This window comes from Engystomops pustulosus, chromosome 2 (assembly GCF_040894005.1).
Source record: "Engystomops pustulosus chromosome 2, aEngPut4.maternal, whole genome shotgun sequence".
Classification (NCBI taxonomy): domain Eukaryota; kingdom Metazoa; phylum Chordata; class Amphibia; order Anura; family Leptodactylidae; genus Engystomops; species Engystomops pustulosus.
In genome coordinates this window covers 65094811-65112830 of record NC_092412.1, presented here as the reverse complement: position 1 = coordinate 65112830, position 18020 = coordinate 65094811, and the positions used below count along the sequence as shown (strand labels likewise).

Here is an 18020-nt window from a genome sequence, read left to right as displayed (position 1 = left end):
TTAGTCAATCCTTTTCTTTCCTCTCCTGTGAGAGATAGCTTTTGTATTCAATATGATTATTGTGGATCAATATTGACTAAGTGTGGTACATTTAGGGTGACCGAACATTGAGCCATACATTCAGGCTCCGGTTTAATTTGGGGGTATGGTATTAAACCTCCCCATTACTCAATCTCCTGTATCCATTTTTGTTTATATAAAAATATAATGTAAATAAATACAGTAATTTTATTCATATAGAAGGGCCCCAGACAACAGGTGCGATCCATCACTGGCTGTTTCACCATAACCTAGATGTGCAGCTATCAAGACATTGAAGATTCTCACCTCCTCCCCATCTGAGACATCGAGCAAGGTCATTTCCAGTACCGAGGGGCAGTACAGCTACAGGAGGTCTTTGTGGGAGATTTGCTTTGTCTAGAAAATACAAATTGTATAATCATGCTTTTTGTTATAAGCAAATGTTCCCTCTTTTATTGAAGTATGTCATAAAGCCGTCAATATACAGTATATGCAGTCAATATACAACATGCAATATGTGTCACTCCACTGGTAGTACAGATCAGATATTCCACCTCCCCTGTATGACCATGGCTATATTTAATGAGATAGCTGGGAGGCACCTCCAGTGCCATGTATTCTAGGGCGCTGCATTGCCCCCACACATGCAGAGAGAAGTTGATCATCTCCCCTCCTCTGCTTCCTGCTGCTGGACTTCTCACAGCAGACTCACTGCTGGTTTCCTGGACTTCTGTATCCGAAAGCAAGTAAACTTCAACTGACTGCTAGTTTTCTGATGCAATGTGTTAGGTTCATATCTATGACTTGCTCAGTATCTTGTACACATGACTTAGTTCTCGCTCATTATTATTGGTAATTTTTTAATGCAATATTTTTACAACTACGGTAATTAAATTGACAAAAAAAACAAAATTAAAAATCCAAGCACTTCCTCTTACCAATAGCATCCAAAATCCATCCAACAGTACCATCTCCGCCACACACTAAAATCCGGTAATCTTGAACGTCCCAGAAGAAATTCAGACTGGTGATAAACAGGAATAAATTGTGTTGGATTTCCTTTGACAGACACTAAGACTAAGCTATGGATAGGTCATCAATATCACTAACTGGAAAAACCGCTTTGACAATAGGATACATTTCTCTCTTTTCTTACCCGGGTGAAGGACCCCCTTTTATTAGATTATAAACTTGTCGAGGGTTAAGCAAATACTGGAACTTGCGAAGAACTCTGCAGTAAATAAGAGAAACACTGAGCATTATACACAAGTATATTTACATGTTACACAGAAAACAGTGATCTTTCTCTATATATACACTTCTATGTATCTGTAGCTCAGCTTCATGAGGATTGAACTTAATGTTATGGCTGATGAGAAAACAGTAAATGCATTTTTAAATCAGAACTTTTTTTTGGCCCCCTTGTGATTTGATCACTTGTTCAGATTAATACACTACCTTTAGGTGTTCGGGTCATGTTTGGAGGGCACAATAAGAGGGGGAATTACAAATAGCACAATAAGAGTGGGGCTCCTGGGCGGGGCACAATAATAGGGGTGCTGCTGAGGGGGCGGAAAAAGAGGTAGAGCAGCTGGGGTCATAATAATAGTGGGAGCTGCTGGGGACAAAAAGAGAGGGAACTGCTGGGGGGGGGGGCGGAACTGCTGGAAGGATTAAAAAAAGGGGAACTGCAGGAGGGGGACAATAAAAGGAGGAGATGTTGGGGGTCACAAGAGGAAAAATGGGGGCACAATATAAGAGGGGCTACAATGTAACAAAGAGTTGGGGAGACACAATGGGGGTAATTTACTAAGGGCCTGATTTGCGTTTTCCAGACGTGTTTCTGTTTTGCGCTGATTTTCCCTGTATTGCCCCGGGATTTCGGCGCAAGCGATCGGATTGTGGCGCATCGGCGCTGGCATGCACGCAATGGAAATTGGGGGGGGGGGGGCTTGGCCGTAAAAAAAACCCGACAGATTCGGAAAAAGCGCCACATTTAAAAAACAAAAAAAGTGTCGCTCGACTCGCGCTTACCTTCACCCACGATGGCTCGGTGAACTTCAGTGTGTTCCGATGCTCTTCAGCGCAGCAGCGACACCTGGTGAACGTCGGAGGAACTGCCTTAGTGAATCCCGGCCGGACCCGAATCCGCCGCAGAGAAAGCGTCGCTGGATCGCGAATGGACCGGGTAAGTAAATCTGCCCCAATGTGAAGGAGAGATGATGGGAACTGAGGGGGAGAATATGCTATGTGGGGTTGAGGTAAGGGGATGGGCAAAACATTTTTCCACAGTTAGTGTAGTGCGCCACATCTTTTGTCACTCTTTCTCTGCTACGAAAGTTGGTAAATATGACATTACCAATAAGAAGCTGTAACTGCTATTCTCATTCGAGTAGCTGCTGAGCTCCTTCATGAGAGAACACAAGGCATCATGGGAAGTAAAGTCTCTCTCTTTTTTTCTGGGTCATTCACTAAAGGTTCTTATTTATTGTTATTAGTGAGGATTGTAATGTCCCCCTTTTAACACCATCATTTACCTAGACATATAATCTACACAAAAAGTAAAATATTTAGAGGGAAAAGTTAAGCAGGAATATGTATAAGAGATATGTAGGACAAACTCACTGATCTTGATGGGTTGTGCTGAGTATCTTAAGCCTGTGGTTTTCCCAACTCTCTCTAAAAACAGGCAACTGGCAGGTGAAAGGTATGTCTAATAGGGGCATACATGAGCTATGTAAGTGTGGGTTGGCTGAAATAGCTGTAGTATGAATGAGTATACGGCCAACTTTAGGTTTTAATATAACGGTTTGATGCCCGGCATAGAACACCCAGAATGTGAAGGGAAAGTGACTACTATAACACTAAACAAGAAATAATTCTATTTTATAGAGTTATATTGGGTATTATAATAGACCTATTTATTCAGACTTTATACATGCAAACAAAACTGATAAATCATTACCTCTCGCCCTGTTTTCCTCCACTCTTGGGGTTGACAAAGACAAGTAAAGGGTGTGTGTCTGAAACTGGTGCAACCTGAAAATACAATAACATTTCTGGAACTGGACAGAGATCCTTAATTTGAAGTCTTAACTATAATATATTGTTTATTATACTGATCCCTTTATGGGCCATGGGGCAGCCTTTACAGCTTCTCAAGTTTTTGCCCTGATTGGATAAAGGTTCACAAGTTTGATGGTGGTTATGACATGAAGACAATTCTTTTCCTTATGTAGATGTTATTGAGAAGGGTTACCTATTAATGAGGGGCTAGTCCATTAGAGAGTTTACTTTGGTGAACTTGCCTTTGCATTACTTAAGCTTATCCATGTAATAACATATGAGCATCAAGGGCTGGAGAAACACAGCAATGATCTAATAGCTTGGTTGATCTCCATAAAAAACATGTACAACCACTTTAAAAATAACTTTACTGAGTAGATACAAAACCTGCGCTGTTGTAAATGTATGGTGAAAATTTAGCTCCTACACCTTCCTGTGTCTAGTGAAAAAGGTCAGATTTACAGCTGGAGACTCGGAAGACAGAAACAATTTATAACCTTATTCAGTGCTGTCACCTCTGGAACTGGTGATCACTTGGGTGCCCCAGTAACATTGGAACATGGCATAAAAAGTGTATGGTCATTAAAGGAGTTGTCCAGGAAGAATTATATATGTAATATGAATTATTATATATATTTAAAAAAGAACTTACACTTACCTCTCCCCTGCTCCTGCATGAGTGCAGGCAGGGTCGGCGACAGTACTGGGCATAAGTGGACAAGTGTCGTCGCCCAGAGCTGCTGGGAGGACCCACATAAGGCTGTACCTAAGGAATCCATAGGGGATGAGGGGGCCTTATATAAAATAATCATGAGCTGGCTGTTTGGGATGATAAACTTGGAAATATTTTAGGGAACAGGAGACTGTTTTAGTTTCAGAATTTTTAATGCCGATATGTGAGTTCACTGCAAAGGGGGCTTACTGAAACCTGGAGCCGACCCTGAGTGCAGGAGCACGAATATAGGCATGCGTCACTGCCAGCCTCTGTATACAAAGAGAGTCCCTGCAGTGAGGGGCCGTGCCACAGGAGAGAGGAAATCATAAGTTCTTTTTATTTTTAAGGAACCTTGAGACAAATATACATTTATAAAATAATACTAATTCTCAGTCAACTCGAAGACCCATTACCCGTAATGCTTGTCCTTCTGCCGAACTAAAGCTCTGTGTTGCTTCTTCTGAGGCAGCAATAAGATTTTTCTGGCTGTTCTGTCGCTCCTAAGCAAAATAGGAAAAATGCTTAGCAATGATGAGTAAAACAAAACGACAATAAGAAAAACATGTGATGTATGCAAAGAGTAAAGAGCTTAAAGAGTAACTGTTGTTTTTTTCCCACAAATCAAACGCTCTTGGGATGTAAAACAACTTTACATATTATCTTTGTTACCTATATTCAGTAGTTTCTTTGCCACCCCCCTCAGATTACCTCAGAGCTGCAGTAGCTGCTTCCTCTCCCTCTGCTGATGTGCCCTGGAGTCCGTAATTTGTTTATAGTTTATCAGTCAGTTTCATGGGAGGCGAGGAGCTGCTGCTGCCTGCTCACAGGGGAGGAGTTCATGTGACAGAGCTCTCTCTGTGTATGTAGCATAGCTGGATGTGTTCAGAACAGTGGATACAAATGTCTCCTGCACAGAATAGTGAGGTACTACTGAAGATCTCCCCTGTTCCCTATCAATCCCTCCATCCCAGTCTGATTCTACAGAACTTTCTCTGTCTCTCTCTGTCTCTCTCTGCACGTCATGCTGCTCTTCTCCCCCACCTTTTCATCTGTATAGTACAGGGAAGCTATTAACCCTTAATGCTCACACAGCACAGGCCATAAACTTCATGTAACTGGTTTACTTAAAATTTCTACCACTTATTACATGTTCCCTGCTCCTCTGTGTGATGGAAGCTGCCAGGCTGGTCACCATATACATTCTGTATGTGCACTGTGCAGTGGATTTACTTTTGGGAAACTAAAGGGATTTAATGCTTAATTACTTTGAGGGAGAACACAAGGCATCACACAAAGACCTGTGGGCAAGCTAATTGGCCTCAGCTTGAGGGCATAGACAGACATACATTAGTCTCCACCCACTTTACCTCTGGTAAGGAAGATTTTTGTCAAACACTTTCAGAACAGAAAATGCCATAACTTTGGAAAGAAAAGGGTGTGTAGCATATAAATAGGCATCGTTCTGTTTGTTTTTAAAGGAAGAATCACCTATAATAATTTGGTAAAATCATTATAACTCTACAGTTATGCTTTAAAGGAAATCTGGCATCAATATCAAGCATGATAAACCAGGGAAATTTACTTATAGATCCAGGCCTCTTTCCTATTAAAATTATGCTAATGAGCCTGAGCGGCTCTAGTGGGTGCCCCTCATTGCTGCATCGTCACAGGCTGTTACATTGAGCAGAACATGTCTCATTCTCTCCCTGCTCTCTCCCTCATCCATCTGCCTGTGTAATTTAGCAGCAGCAGGAAGTGCAGTGGGAGGGTAGACCTGCACTTTGTAACAACCATTAAAAAAAAATCACTGACAGGCTCTGGAAACACCCATTAAAGTCCCCCAGGCTCATTAGCATCATTTAAAAAGTTGATACTACCCCACAAAATTACAAGTAATTGAAGTTGCTCAGTAGGTCTTTTTAGTCAAGTTGTTGTAAACTGCTCTTCTATAGTGTTGAAAACAAGATCTGACTAGTGATAACACAAAATCTGATGCGCTTCACTGCTTTGCCATCCAGATTTGATGCTTAGGAAAATCAACGCGGGAGGATAGGCAACAAATATGAAAATCAAGTTGACCTAAGTAAAACTTTTTAAGGTAATGATATTAATAGTAGCATTTACTAATATAGATGAATCAACTCACCAATATTACAGGATAAATGGAGGAGGGAGGTAATATATGTTCCCGCAATACACCACCATCGCACTGAGGATGGATCACAGAAACACATTCATCATGAACCTGGAATAAAAGAGAATTTTTTAGAGCATAGCTTTATAAAACGTTATTAACAACAATATCTAACAACAGAGTACTTATTTTTTAGATATAGGAGGAGTTACAGGAACACCGACACAGTTTCTGGAAATTGCATAACTTTCTTAATTTATTGCAGTTTTGTGTTATGCAGGGTTTATGCTGAATTTGAGATGTCCCTGTGCTGGTGGATGGAGAGCTGCTGCTGTCACTCTCATTCCTCCCTACATCCCTCTCCATAGACTTCTATGTAAACTGACACATCAGTGAGCTTCTGCTCACCCTAGCTAGGAAGACAGGTTTCAGGAGAAAGTAAAAAGAGTAAATGGAAAAGCACGTTTCTTTGATAATGTACATTACAATTTTTTAAAATTCATTTTAACTATTGATTTATACAAATTCTTTTAAAAAGTTAGTGATCATTTAAATGATTTCAGGTAGAATTGCTTCTAAAGATTAACTAAAATGAAGTATAAATTTCAACTCATTTATACTGTTTTAAAAAGCGGGTTTGTCAGCAAAATGCATTTTCCCCTGTTCTTGTAGCATTTATTATATTTCTTGTGTAACCAATTTCTAGAAGAGAACATTTGATTTGTAAAGCGCTACAGAATTTGATGACGCTATACACATCAAGATTATTATTATTATTATAAATTGAGGTAAAGGCAACCCTGACACCAGGGATGTAATTTTTAGCTGGTCACAGGTTCCAATAAACTATGCTATGCTGAATTAAAAAATTGCCATTCTGGATTATTTCAGTACTTTTTATAACTTTATTTCACACTACCTGACTCCCTGCCAGCATAAGGTGATGAGCCTGTGGCTGGGGAAGGGTAGTTAGAGGCCTCAGTCTCCTTGATGCATTCTTCCTCTATTCCAGCTCTCTCTGCCCCTCCCCGCCTGCTCAGTGTACAGCACAGGATCTGCAGTGGTTATCTGTGAGGGCCAGACAGAGCTGCACCTTCCCCCACTGCCTCAACTCATCACCCGCATTTGGGCCAGTTAAGGTCTCAATGTACTTGGTAAGTGTCATTCATCAGCTATTTGCAATAATGGCATATGTTTAATGCATATATTATGAGAATCAATCAATGAATTCAACTATAGTTGTGTTGGCTATTGGTCATGAAATCTATCACACTGTCTGAGGCTATATTCACACACATATATTCGGCATCTGGATGAGGAGGAGGGGATGAGTGCTGCTTGCCCCGCCCATCTCCATAGAGAAACATGGTGCACGGCGCCATATTCCGGGGAGAGATATGTGTGTACTGCACCGTACGGCTCCCATATGGCGCCACACGCCCATTGCTGTCTGTGGGGGACGTATATACGATGTATATATGTCGGCCGTATATATGTCCCCCATATGGCCGTGTGAATGTAGCGTAAGCCAGATATTACGCCCAGAACATATCCATTGGATGGAGCCAAACACAGTGGGGGGAATGTATTAACACAACTGTGCCACAATTCTGGTGGTTTTGCACCAAAAAAAAACTGTCTAAAATGCCTTCAGAACATTTATCCAGGATTTTAAACCTTTTCCTGGCTATTTTTTGGCTTGCGGAAAATCGTCCAAGCGCCCAAAATTCTAGAGCACAGTTTAGACCTAGTAAAAGTAGGTTTAAAGTAGGAAACAACAGTCTTTTGCTACACCAGAATTCATCATCATCATCTGCTGCAGCAATACACTAGTGTGACACATTGTATTTGGAATATTTGGAATACTACTATATTTAAAGGGGTAATTCTGATAACATCATTATTCTTTATGTAAAGGTTGAATGTAATTTATATGATCCCACTGAATAGGATTATTCTCATTTATCTAATTGTTTATCTATTTGTGACTTGCACATTTTTGGAAGAACTGCATAGTTACCTTTGTGTGGCACCAGACACAGCGCTGACCAGTGAGACTTTGAAAGCTTTTTATCTTTTTCTGGCATTTATCACACTTGTTGGCCTCACAGCCCCCTCTGACCCAGATGTGAGCCTGTCCCTGTCACCATAGAAAAAAAGTATATATTAACATCCCTTGCACAAACAAACATAAAGAGTATAAGTGACAACACAAAGTGATGGAAAAATGAAAGCAGATGCCAACAGATAAGACAAAGACACCACAACTGAACCAGAAAAGATACAAGCGATGGTAGCAAACTGAGTGACACTGTGCTGCAGTCATGACACTTACACTGGCATCTTTGCGGGACTTGGCATAAGTGCTGATGCAGTTATTCGGTGCTTTACGAGCACAGCGTTCATGAACAGTAAACTTACAAACTGCAGAGAAAAATGTAGATTTTACACATATGTGTGTTCCTAACTGGTGTACAGTAACGCAGCGTACTTATATACACAGAAATCCTTTGTTCTTGTATGTATGTATGTATGTATGTGTTTCTTTTATATAAGGCAGCATGATGGCTAAAATGTTTAATTTGTCACCCGTTTATACACCTGTGGTACATAATGGTGCAGGGCAATCAGCGGCCTCAGTGGGTCCTATGACTGACAACACTTCTGGCCGAACCAAAAATCTGCAAGGTGCCAAAACATTGGAAACTGGAGGAAACTGGGAAATACTTCAAATGATTAGAAAATGTGACTTCCAGGCTAAAATGAAGAAAAGCTGCAGAATCTATTCAGCCACAATACTTTGATAAGTTATTACCTAATATACTCGAGTATAAGCCTAGTTTTTTAGCACAAAAAAATGTGCTGAAAACCTAAACTCGGCTTATACTCGAGTAAAAAATATATAGGTTTTACAAGGTTTTTGTGGTAAAATTAGGGGCCTCGGCTTATACTTGGGTCGGCTTATACTCGAGTATTTACGGTACTTTAAGAGTGATCGGAAAATGCTAATGAGGGAAAAAGATACTTGGTAAGCGGCACTAAGTACTCTCTTCTCACAACTAACAGAGACATTGCAACTCTAAAGTGACACTAGACAAAAAACATAGCCAGTGCCAGTGTCTACTCCTTTTCTAATTTCTTGATTTTCTTTGAACTAATTTTTTTTGCCATATTATATTAAAACCTAAAAAAATGTATAAAGAAATTTATTCTATGTGTTCCAGATGAGCTTCCCCATAATTCTGAAATACTGTCTGGATCTTCTGCGCTAGCAAACATTGTTAACCCTGCCCCATTGGATACACCCCACCGACATTTATCACCTGAAAAGTTAATTTATCAGCAAGGAATTTATGCTACAACAATTCAACATGCAGAAAAAACATGCAGAGAGCCTCCTCCTTGCTCTTACTATTTATTTTGATACTTTGTATTTCTTCAAAGGTATTTTTAGAACAACCCTAGTTACAGATGGTAATTTACTGTACATTAGCCCTAGGCTTCAATGATCAGCTATGAGTTATCAAATGTGTGTGCATTGAATCTTTATTATAAATCCTTGTTCTAAACTGTTTAAAATGCAGTTGTCACAGTGACCACATAAAATTTGGCTGGGGTTACACTTATAAAATATACAGTTCTGACTTACAACATACAGATACAACTTAAAGAGGACCTGTCACCTCTAAAATCTGCACTAGGAGTTGCTTACTAAACTAAGCAGCTCCTAGTGCTACAGCATATGCTGCAGTGTTATACTGCTAGCGTTATCAGAAACCCCCGATAACGCTAGCAAACACTGGAGTGCTGTACAACTAAAAACGCCGGACCACGCTGTAAGCGGTCGGGCATATTCATGAGGGGGGTGGTGATTGCCGCGTGAAGCACAGAAGTCACCGTCGGCCTATGGAGTAGGAGGGTGGTCCGGGGGAGGGTGGTCCGTTTTCAATTGTACAGCACTGCAGCGTTTGTTAGCGTTATCGGAGGTTTCCGATAACGCTAGCAGTGTAACACTGCAGCATATCCTGTAGCATTACTCCACTCCTAGTGCAGTTTTTAGAGGTGACAGGTCCTCTTTAAGAACAAACCTATAGAACCTATCTTGTACATAACTCAAGGACTAGTTGTATCTAGTTTAAAGGACGTCTGCCACCAGGATGGAGGATTGCAAGCCAAGTACACTTACATGCTGGTGTGTTCCCCCTCTGAAACTGGTTTCCTCAAAAAAATAAATCTGATTTCTAAAGATTACTTGCGAGGTTTGATTAAACTCATAATCATTTTAAAATAGTCATACATTTTTTATTTCCTACTTCTTGGAAAACAATTCCAATCTTCTCTTATGCTGAATAACGGATTTTGGTCATTTCTAGCCATCAAACTATTGATGGCATTTGCAGTCAAAGCAACATACAAATGATATCCGGTATAACCATTTAAGGATCTTCATACTTACAAGTGCAGCACAGGCCTTGCTTCCTGACACCAAAAAGCAGAGCTTCACAAACATTGCAGTACACAGGGCGGTTAAAATGCTTCAGACGCCACAAATGCTGCCCATCATCTTTGATATTCTATGCACGATGAGAAGTGAAACAAAAGAGTAGTAACTAATATTATATTTGCATATGTCCCCTATGATATGTAAAGCGATATGGAATTTGATGGAGCTATAGAAATAAAGATTATTATTATTACTACCTGTCATGACCTGCTTGTAAAACAAGAACATTTTTAACTCATAATTCACAGATGAATAAAGTACTTCTGGGGGCTAGCGCACTCAAGAACAAATAGTATGCAACCATTTTTGATGTGCCTTGATGTGACTCCCCCCTGGTTAACTACTCCGTGCAGATAAGATGAGCCCTGGCACAAACTACATTTTACCGTATATACTCGTGTATAAGCCGAGATTTTCAGCACAAAAAATGTGCTGAAAAACCTCACCTCGGCTTATTCACGAGTCAACTAAAAAAAAAAAAAAACGAGTCAAAAAAAAAAAATAATACTCACCCTCCGGTGTCCGGATCCTCGGCGGCAGCTCCCGATTCTCGGCAGCGGCTCCGCTCCTCTCTTCTTTCTTCACTGGCGGCTCCCGGGCTCTTTGCTTACTTCGCTAGCCGGCAGTCGGGCGCACACTAAGATGCGGCGCTGTTGCCACTGATGACGTCATCGGCGGCGACACTGCCGCATCATAGTGTGCGCCCGCCCGCAGATCATGGACACGACTGCCTGCTAGCGAAGTAAGCAAAGAGACCGGGAGCCGCCAGTGAAGAAAGAAGAGAGGAGCTGTCGCCGAGGTTCGGAAGCCGCCGCCAGGACCGGGAGCCACCGCCGAGGACCGGGAGCCGTGCCGAGCATCAAAGGTGAGTATCGTCGGAGGGTGAGTATTAAGTTTGTTTTTTTTATTCACTTGGCATACTGGGGGCAGGCTGTATACTACTATTGGGGCAGGCTGTATACTACTATTGGGGCAGGCTGTATACTACATGGGGCAGGCTGTATACTACATGGGGGCAGGCTGTATACTACATGGGGGCAGGCTGTATACTACATGGGGGCAGGCTGTATACTACTTGGGGGCAGGCTGTATGCTACAGGGGGCAGGCTGGCTGTATAGTACAGGGGACAGGCTGGCTGTATACTACAGGGGGCAGGCTGGCTGTATACTACAGGGGGCAGGTTGGCTGTATACTACAGGGGGCAGGCTGGCTGTATGCTACACCCTCGGCTTATAGTCGAGTCAATAGGTTTTTCCAGTTTTTGGTGGTAAAATTAGGGGTCTCGGCTTATACTCGGGTCAGCTTATACTCGAGTATATACGGTAATCACATTGTAGATTCAGTATTTCTCTTTGGTTTCAGATCTATTTCATATTACATTCTACCTAAAAGATTATCCATCATGAAAAAAAATTAAAAAATTACATGATATTACTATATCTTAAATATAGTGTATGGATAGTCTAAGTTTTTTTTAAGTTTTGATAACAACAAGGATGACGTTTCCACACCACGTGTATATATCTCAGCAGAATCTGGCCTTTTCTAGATGGCACGTTTCAGCTCCTTTCAAAGATGCTCAGAAGGAGGGCTCTTGGATGGCTACTTTAGAATAGTCCAATGTTTTGCTCTTAGTCAATGTTTTGCTTGATATTTCATTGTACCCTGAACGGATTCAAGACACCCTGTGTCAGATGCAGCAAAGCAGCCCCAGAACATAACAGAGCCTCCTCTATATTTCACAGTAGGGACAGTGTTCTTTTCAAGATATGTTTCTTTTTTCCTTCTGTGAACATAGAGCTGATGTGCCTAGCCAAAAAGTTAGATTTAGTCTCATCTGTCCATAGGACGTTCTCCCAAAAGCTTTGTAGTTTTGCAAATTCCAGTTTTGTATTTTTTTTTTGTTTTCAGCCATTTGGTATCCTCTTTGGTTGTCTCCCATTAAATACACTTTGGCTTAAACAATGACAGATGGTGTGATCTGACACCAAGGTTCCTTGAATTAGAAGTTCACCTTCAATCTCTTTAGAAGTTTTTCATGGTTCTTTTGTTACCATTCACATTATTCATCTCTTTGATTCGTCATCAATTTTTCCCCGTGGTCCAGTCCAGTGAGGTTGGCTACAGTCCCATAGATCTTAAATTTCTGAATAATATGTGCAACTGTAGTCAAAGGAACATCAAGCTGCTTGGAGATAGTATAATAACCTTTACCTTTACCTTCTGGTCTATCATTTTTTTTTCTAAGCTTCTGAGACAACTCTTTCCTTTGCTTCCTCTGGTACATGTTGAGTGTGGTACACACCTTGTCACCAAACAGCACAGTGAGTAGCTGTAGACCTATGTACATGCCCACTGACTGATTACAAGATTGTAGAGACCTGCGATGCTAATTAGTGGTCACACCTCGATTTAGGATGCCCCTTTGCTTACATCTTTTCCAGGGGTACCATCATTTCGATTGGAGCATGGTTAAAAAGCAATGTCTGCCTTTCATTTATTCATTTTCATAGACATGTATTTTTACTTTTGTCAGATGTAAGTTATTTTTAGAACCATTGTGGGTTTTACTTTAAAACGAGGAGTACCAACAATTTTGTCTATGTGTGTATATCCTTCCACAAATGTAATTTCTTGCAGAATTATACATTTTTGATAAGGGGCAAATATGAGGGAAATAAGGATGGAAGAAGGACAACCTCTCTTATTATTAAAGTTATTATCATCTCTGTCTATCTGATCAAAGTATACATGGCAAATAATTTCTAGGCAGCAACCCTAAGTATGCTTTCTGCTTCTGTACCTGTGATCCCCAGATGACCCAGATTTGTTCTGCAGTGAAAATATGAATGAATAAAAGCTAACATGCCTCCCAAAGGTCTATTAATATCTTACTGGGGAGGAGGATACATTGTGTAATATAAGAAAAAATGTAAAACATAATAAAAAGACAAAACTAAATAAAGAAAATATATTGCAAAAACCACTGGCAGCACAAACCATAGCTTCCAGCCCTGCCACTGGTTATCTCATGTCACTGTCTTGCGCCCATCCCAGTCCTCCGCTGAGCCATATACGGACAGTTACGCCACTTAGGAGACACAAGGAACATCATTGTAATGGGTGTGTAAGAAACCGAAGTTAAACTCACAACTTCCATCCCTAGCAGCACCAGTAAAGGCACTGTGGTGAGTCCTCCTTTCAGCCATTCCTCATAGGAAACTGTCCCATTGCCATCATAATCTACTTGTCTCATCATCTCTTCCAGCATCTGCAGGGAGAAAACAGAAAATCAATGGCATTGCACGTTTTCAAAAATATTTGTCATTTTAGCAGAGATGACCTCAGATGTCAACAAAAAGTGTGATAAATATTGTATCCAGCATGAACCACTAAAGTTATCAAAACCTTTTGAAAAACAGACACCATTTTCTTGTATTCAATTTAGCATTCAAGCACAGGTTTTAGGACTGTTAAAAAGTAAACCAAAAGATGGTCCCATATAATTCTTTATATCCAGAGGTCGCACTAATGTTATTTCCGACATAATAAAAATAACCCTCCAGGCTTTTTTTTAGGTGGATTTTTTATTCACAGAGGAGTACTGTTTGAGGCTATGGAGGATGGATGTTGAAAGGTGAGGAAGTATTCCAGCACTCGCAAAATCTTCTAAAATCATGGCATTTTATTCTTCACATTTAAAAACGTACAGCCATGACTTGTATGACCACCAATAGACGATCTACACGTTTCAGACTAAATTGTTAAGTCCTTAGTCATGATCTACCTGTAACCACCAAACACACTTCTTTAACCCCTTATCACCGACACTAGTTTTCAGCTCAATGACCAGACTCGATTTTTCAAATCTGACATGTCTCACGATAATTGGTTATAACTTCGGAACGCTTTAACATATCCTGGTGATTTTGAGAATGTTTTCTCGTGACACATTGTACTTCATGTTAGTTATAAAATTTAAGTGATAAGTTTTGCGTTTCGTTCTGAAAAAAAGTCAAAATTTGGCAAAAGTTTGTAAAAATTCTTCATTTTCCAAGTTTGAAATGTTCTGGTTTCCAGACAGGAAGTAAAACTACCCAAAAAGTTTGATAATTAACATTTACAGAATATCTGCTTTATGTTGGGATGATATTTTATGCTTCCGGTCATTTTTCTAGGATGTTATGAGGTGCAGAACTTTAGGTGCGATTTTTCTTATTTTCATGAAAATTGCCATAACTCACATTTTGAGGGACAACTCGGCTTCCAAGTGACTTTGAGAGGCCTAAATAATAGTAAAACCTCATAAATTACCCCACTATAGAAACTTCACCCCTCAACGTATGTAAAACAACTTCTATTAAGTCCATTAACCCCTTAAGTGTTTCACATGGGTTAAAAAATATGGACCTGCGATTTAGAAACTATGGAATTTTTTTGGAAATACATTCATTTAGGCCAAAACTGACATTTTCAGAATAAATTAAATGATGAAACGCACTGCAACGCTTGATGCCCAATTCCTCCCGAGTGTACTGATACCACATATGTGGTGGTAAACTGCTGTACGGGCGCACGGCCGAGCATAGAATGAATGGAGGCGCCGTCCACAGCAGATTTGTATTGTCACATTGTACAACCTATAAATTTTTATTTTTTTTGGTAATGCGATCATATGAGGGCTTATTTTTTATGGGATGAGATACAATGTATAAATAATTTATTTTGGGAGTCTAAAGCTTATTCATGAGATTTTATTAACTATTTCAAGGGGGACACAAACAAAATCATCAATTTTTATTTTGGATTGTGAGCATTCCCCCCCAACCCCCGCTCACCGTAACGTAAAAATAATATTTTATCTTTATTCTCTGGTTCACTACGATTGCGGTGATACCTCATTTATATAGTTTTTCTTATTTTGCTCAATTTTTCTGAGCAAAACCAATATTGGAGAAAATTGCATTGTTTTTACTATTGACAACTTTTCAGGGCCATAACATCTGTATTTTTCTGTTGTCAGATCTGGTTGAGGGCTTATTTTTTGCGAAAACAGTTGTTCTTTTCAGTCGTATCATATTAGGTACCGTAACTTTTTTTGATCACTTTTTAGAACATTTTTTGTGATGGTGTTTGATGAAAAATTGTATATTATGGGAAGTTTTTCGAGTTTTTTTTTTTACGTAGTTCACCGAGCGGGTTCAATATTGATTTAGATATATTGTACAGATTAATACGGACACGGTGATACCTCATTTATATAGTTTTTCTTATTTTGCTCAATTTTCCTGAGCAAAACCAATATTGGAGAAAATCGCATTGTTTTTACTATTGACAACTTTTCAGGGCCATAACTTCTGTATTTTTCTGTTGTCAGATCTGGTTGAGGGCTTATTTTTTGCGAAAACAGTTGTTCTTTTCATTCGTATCATATTAGGTACCATAACTTTTTTTGATCACTTTTTAGAACATTTTTTGTGATGGTGTTTGATGAAAAATTGTATATTATGGGAAGTTTTTCGAGTTTTTTTTTTACGTAGTTCACCGAGCGGGTTCAATATTGATTTAGATTTATTGTACAGATTAATACGGACGCGGTGATACCAAATATGTACGTGTTTTGTGTTTTATATACTTTATTTGCATTTTATGTGTTACTGGGGAGATTATGGGACTTTTATTTTATTTATTTATTTAATTATATTATAAAAAGATTTAATTTTTTTTTTTTTACTTTTTTACATTTTCTACTTCTTGGCTTGAATAAGCGATCATCCGATCGCTTATTCAAGCCTTTACACTGCAATACACTTATATTGCAGTGTATAGTGAAAGTAACTGAGCATGCCGCGCATGCTCAGTTACTTACAGCCGGGTCCTGCCAGGAAGGCAGGACCCGGTGAGAAGAGGAGCCGACAGCCCCGGGTCACTCGTCGGAACCCGGGGCAGCGGCAGGAGGGATCGGATCCCCCGGTAAGCACACCGGGGGGGTCCGATCCACGGGGGACACACTTGCACGCCGCGGTCATGCTTGACCGCGGCGTGCAAGGGGTTAAACACCCGGGATCGGAGTTTTTCCGATCCCGGGTGTTAGTGCCGGGTCTGGGCTGTGATATCACAGCCCGACACCGGCACCAGCGAGACCCGGTGTCCCGAAAACTTCTTCTGATGCGCCGCCGTAGAAAGGCGTCGCATCAGAAGAAGTACCCTTAATGACCGCCGTAAAAACCCGATAGGGCGGTCATTAAGGGGTTAAAGGGAACACAGTCAGGTGAAACAACACACGGATAATTAGCACATGCACATAGAATTCTAACAAAGGTTCAGAATAGCATATAGCAATCAGTACATAGAGAAGTTGAAACATATACCCATGTGATTCATCAGAGCACACATGAATTGTAGCACTACACATAATTTTTCACAAGAATGTATCACAATGACCAATAGACTCAAAGCCAGGGAATATTCCAGTACTCACATTAATAGAGCCAAACACATAGCAGAGAATAAATCAAGGGAATCTCTTTTAAAAGAATGCAGTAATACTCAACATATATCTTCTCCACAGAGGGTAGTTTTCTCTACTACATATAGTGAAGTCTACAAAGAGATCACTAATATCATCAGAAAATATTTACCAGTGCTCCATGCTGATACTAAACTGATTTTACATCCTGGCTGCCAATTTGTTTCCCGCAGAGCCAGCACAATAGGGAATACTGTTTCACCTTCTGATTTCAGTAATAAACAGACAAACACTGAAACGTGTGAAGGGGTCTTATGCATGTGGAGGTGACAGGTGTAATGTTTGTTGCTATATGTCAAATAAAAAATATTTTGTCTCTACACACGATCATATACAAAGAAACATAAAGTTGTTTGTAAACTGCAACACTAAGTTTGTTGTCTATCAAGCCTGCTGCATTACATGCAATGTACAATACAGGCAGTCCCCGGGTTACATACAAGATAGGGTCTTTAGGTTTGTTCTTAAGTTGAATTTGTATGTAAGTCGGAACTGTATATTTTATCATTGTAATCCCAACCAGAACTTTTTTGGTGCCTGTGACAATTGGATTTAAAAAATGTTGGGTTGTCATAAGAATCAGGATTAACAATAACGCTTCATTACAGACACCTGTGATAACTGTTACAGCTGTTTATTGTAGCCTAGGACTAAAGTACAATAAATTACCAATATCCAGTGGTCCGTTTGTAACTAGGGGTCGTATGTAAGTCGAGTGTTCTTAAGTTGGGGACCGCCTGTATATTGGTAGCACTGTACGCCCTCTTAAAAGAAGATTAGCTGAACATAAAACAGATGGATCCAAACACACGGATAAAAACATATCCAATCTATCCAAACACTTTTATAATATACATAAAGGAGATTTTTCCTCCCTGGCAGTTACAGGTATTGAAAAAGTTACCACCACCCCCAGAGGGGTAATAGGATACAAAAATTACACAATCGCGAAATGTTTTGGATCCTAAATCTGAACACAAGGATGCCATTGGGTTTAAATAATAAAACAGATACAATGTACTAGGTCATTATTCTCCTGTGTTTTTCATC

General features: G+C 40.0%; 1 protein-coding gene across 3 annotated transcripts in view; it reads right to left on the bottom strand.

Annotated features, from left to right (window-relative positions):
* Positions 1–18020, bottom strand: part of DGKA (diacylglycerol kinase alpha) — a 124528-nt gene that overhangs the window by 12207 nt on the left and 94301 nt on the right. For all 3 annotated transcript variants that reach the window (XM_072135043.1, XM_072135046.1, XM_072135044.1), the window contains 10 exons: positions 13593–13712; positions 10393–10510; positions 8272–8360; positions 7957–8076; positions 5949–6047; positions 4216–4302; positions 2987–3060; positions 1178–1252; positions 960–1045; positions 328–417 (listed from right to left, as the gene is read on the bottom strand). In XM_072135043.1, the coding sequence (XP_071991144.1) occupies positions 328–417; positions 960–1045; positions 1178–1252; positions 2987–3060; positions 4216–4302; positions 5949–6047; positions 7957–8076; positions 8272–8360; positions 10393–10510; positions 13593–13712 (958 nt within the window). The remainder of the gene's footprint in view (positions 1–327; positions 418–959; positions 1046–1177; positions 1253–2986; positions 3061–4215; positions 4303–5948; positions 6048–7956; positions 8077–8271; positions 8361–10392; positions 10511–13592; positions 13713–18020) is intronic.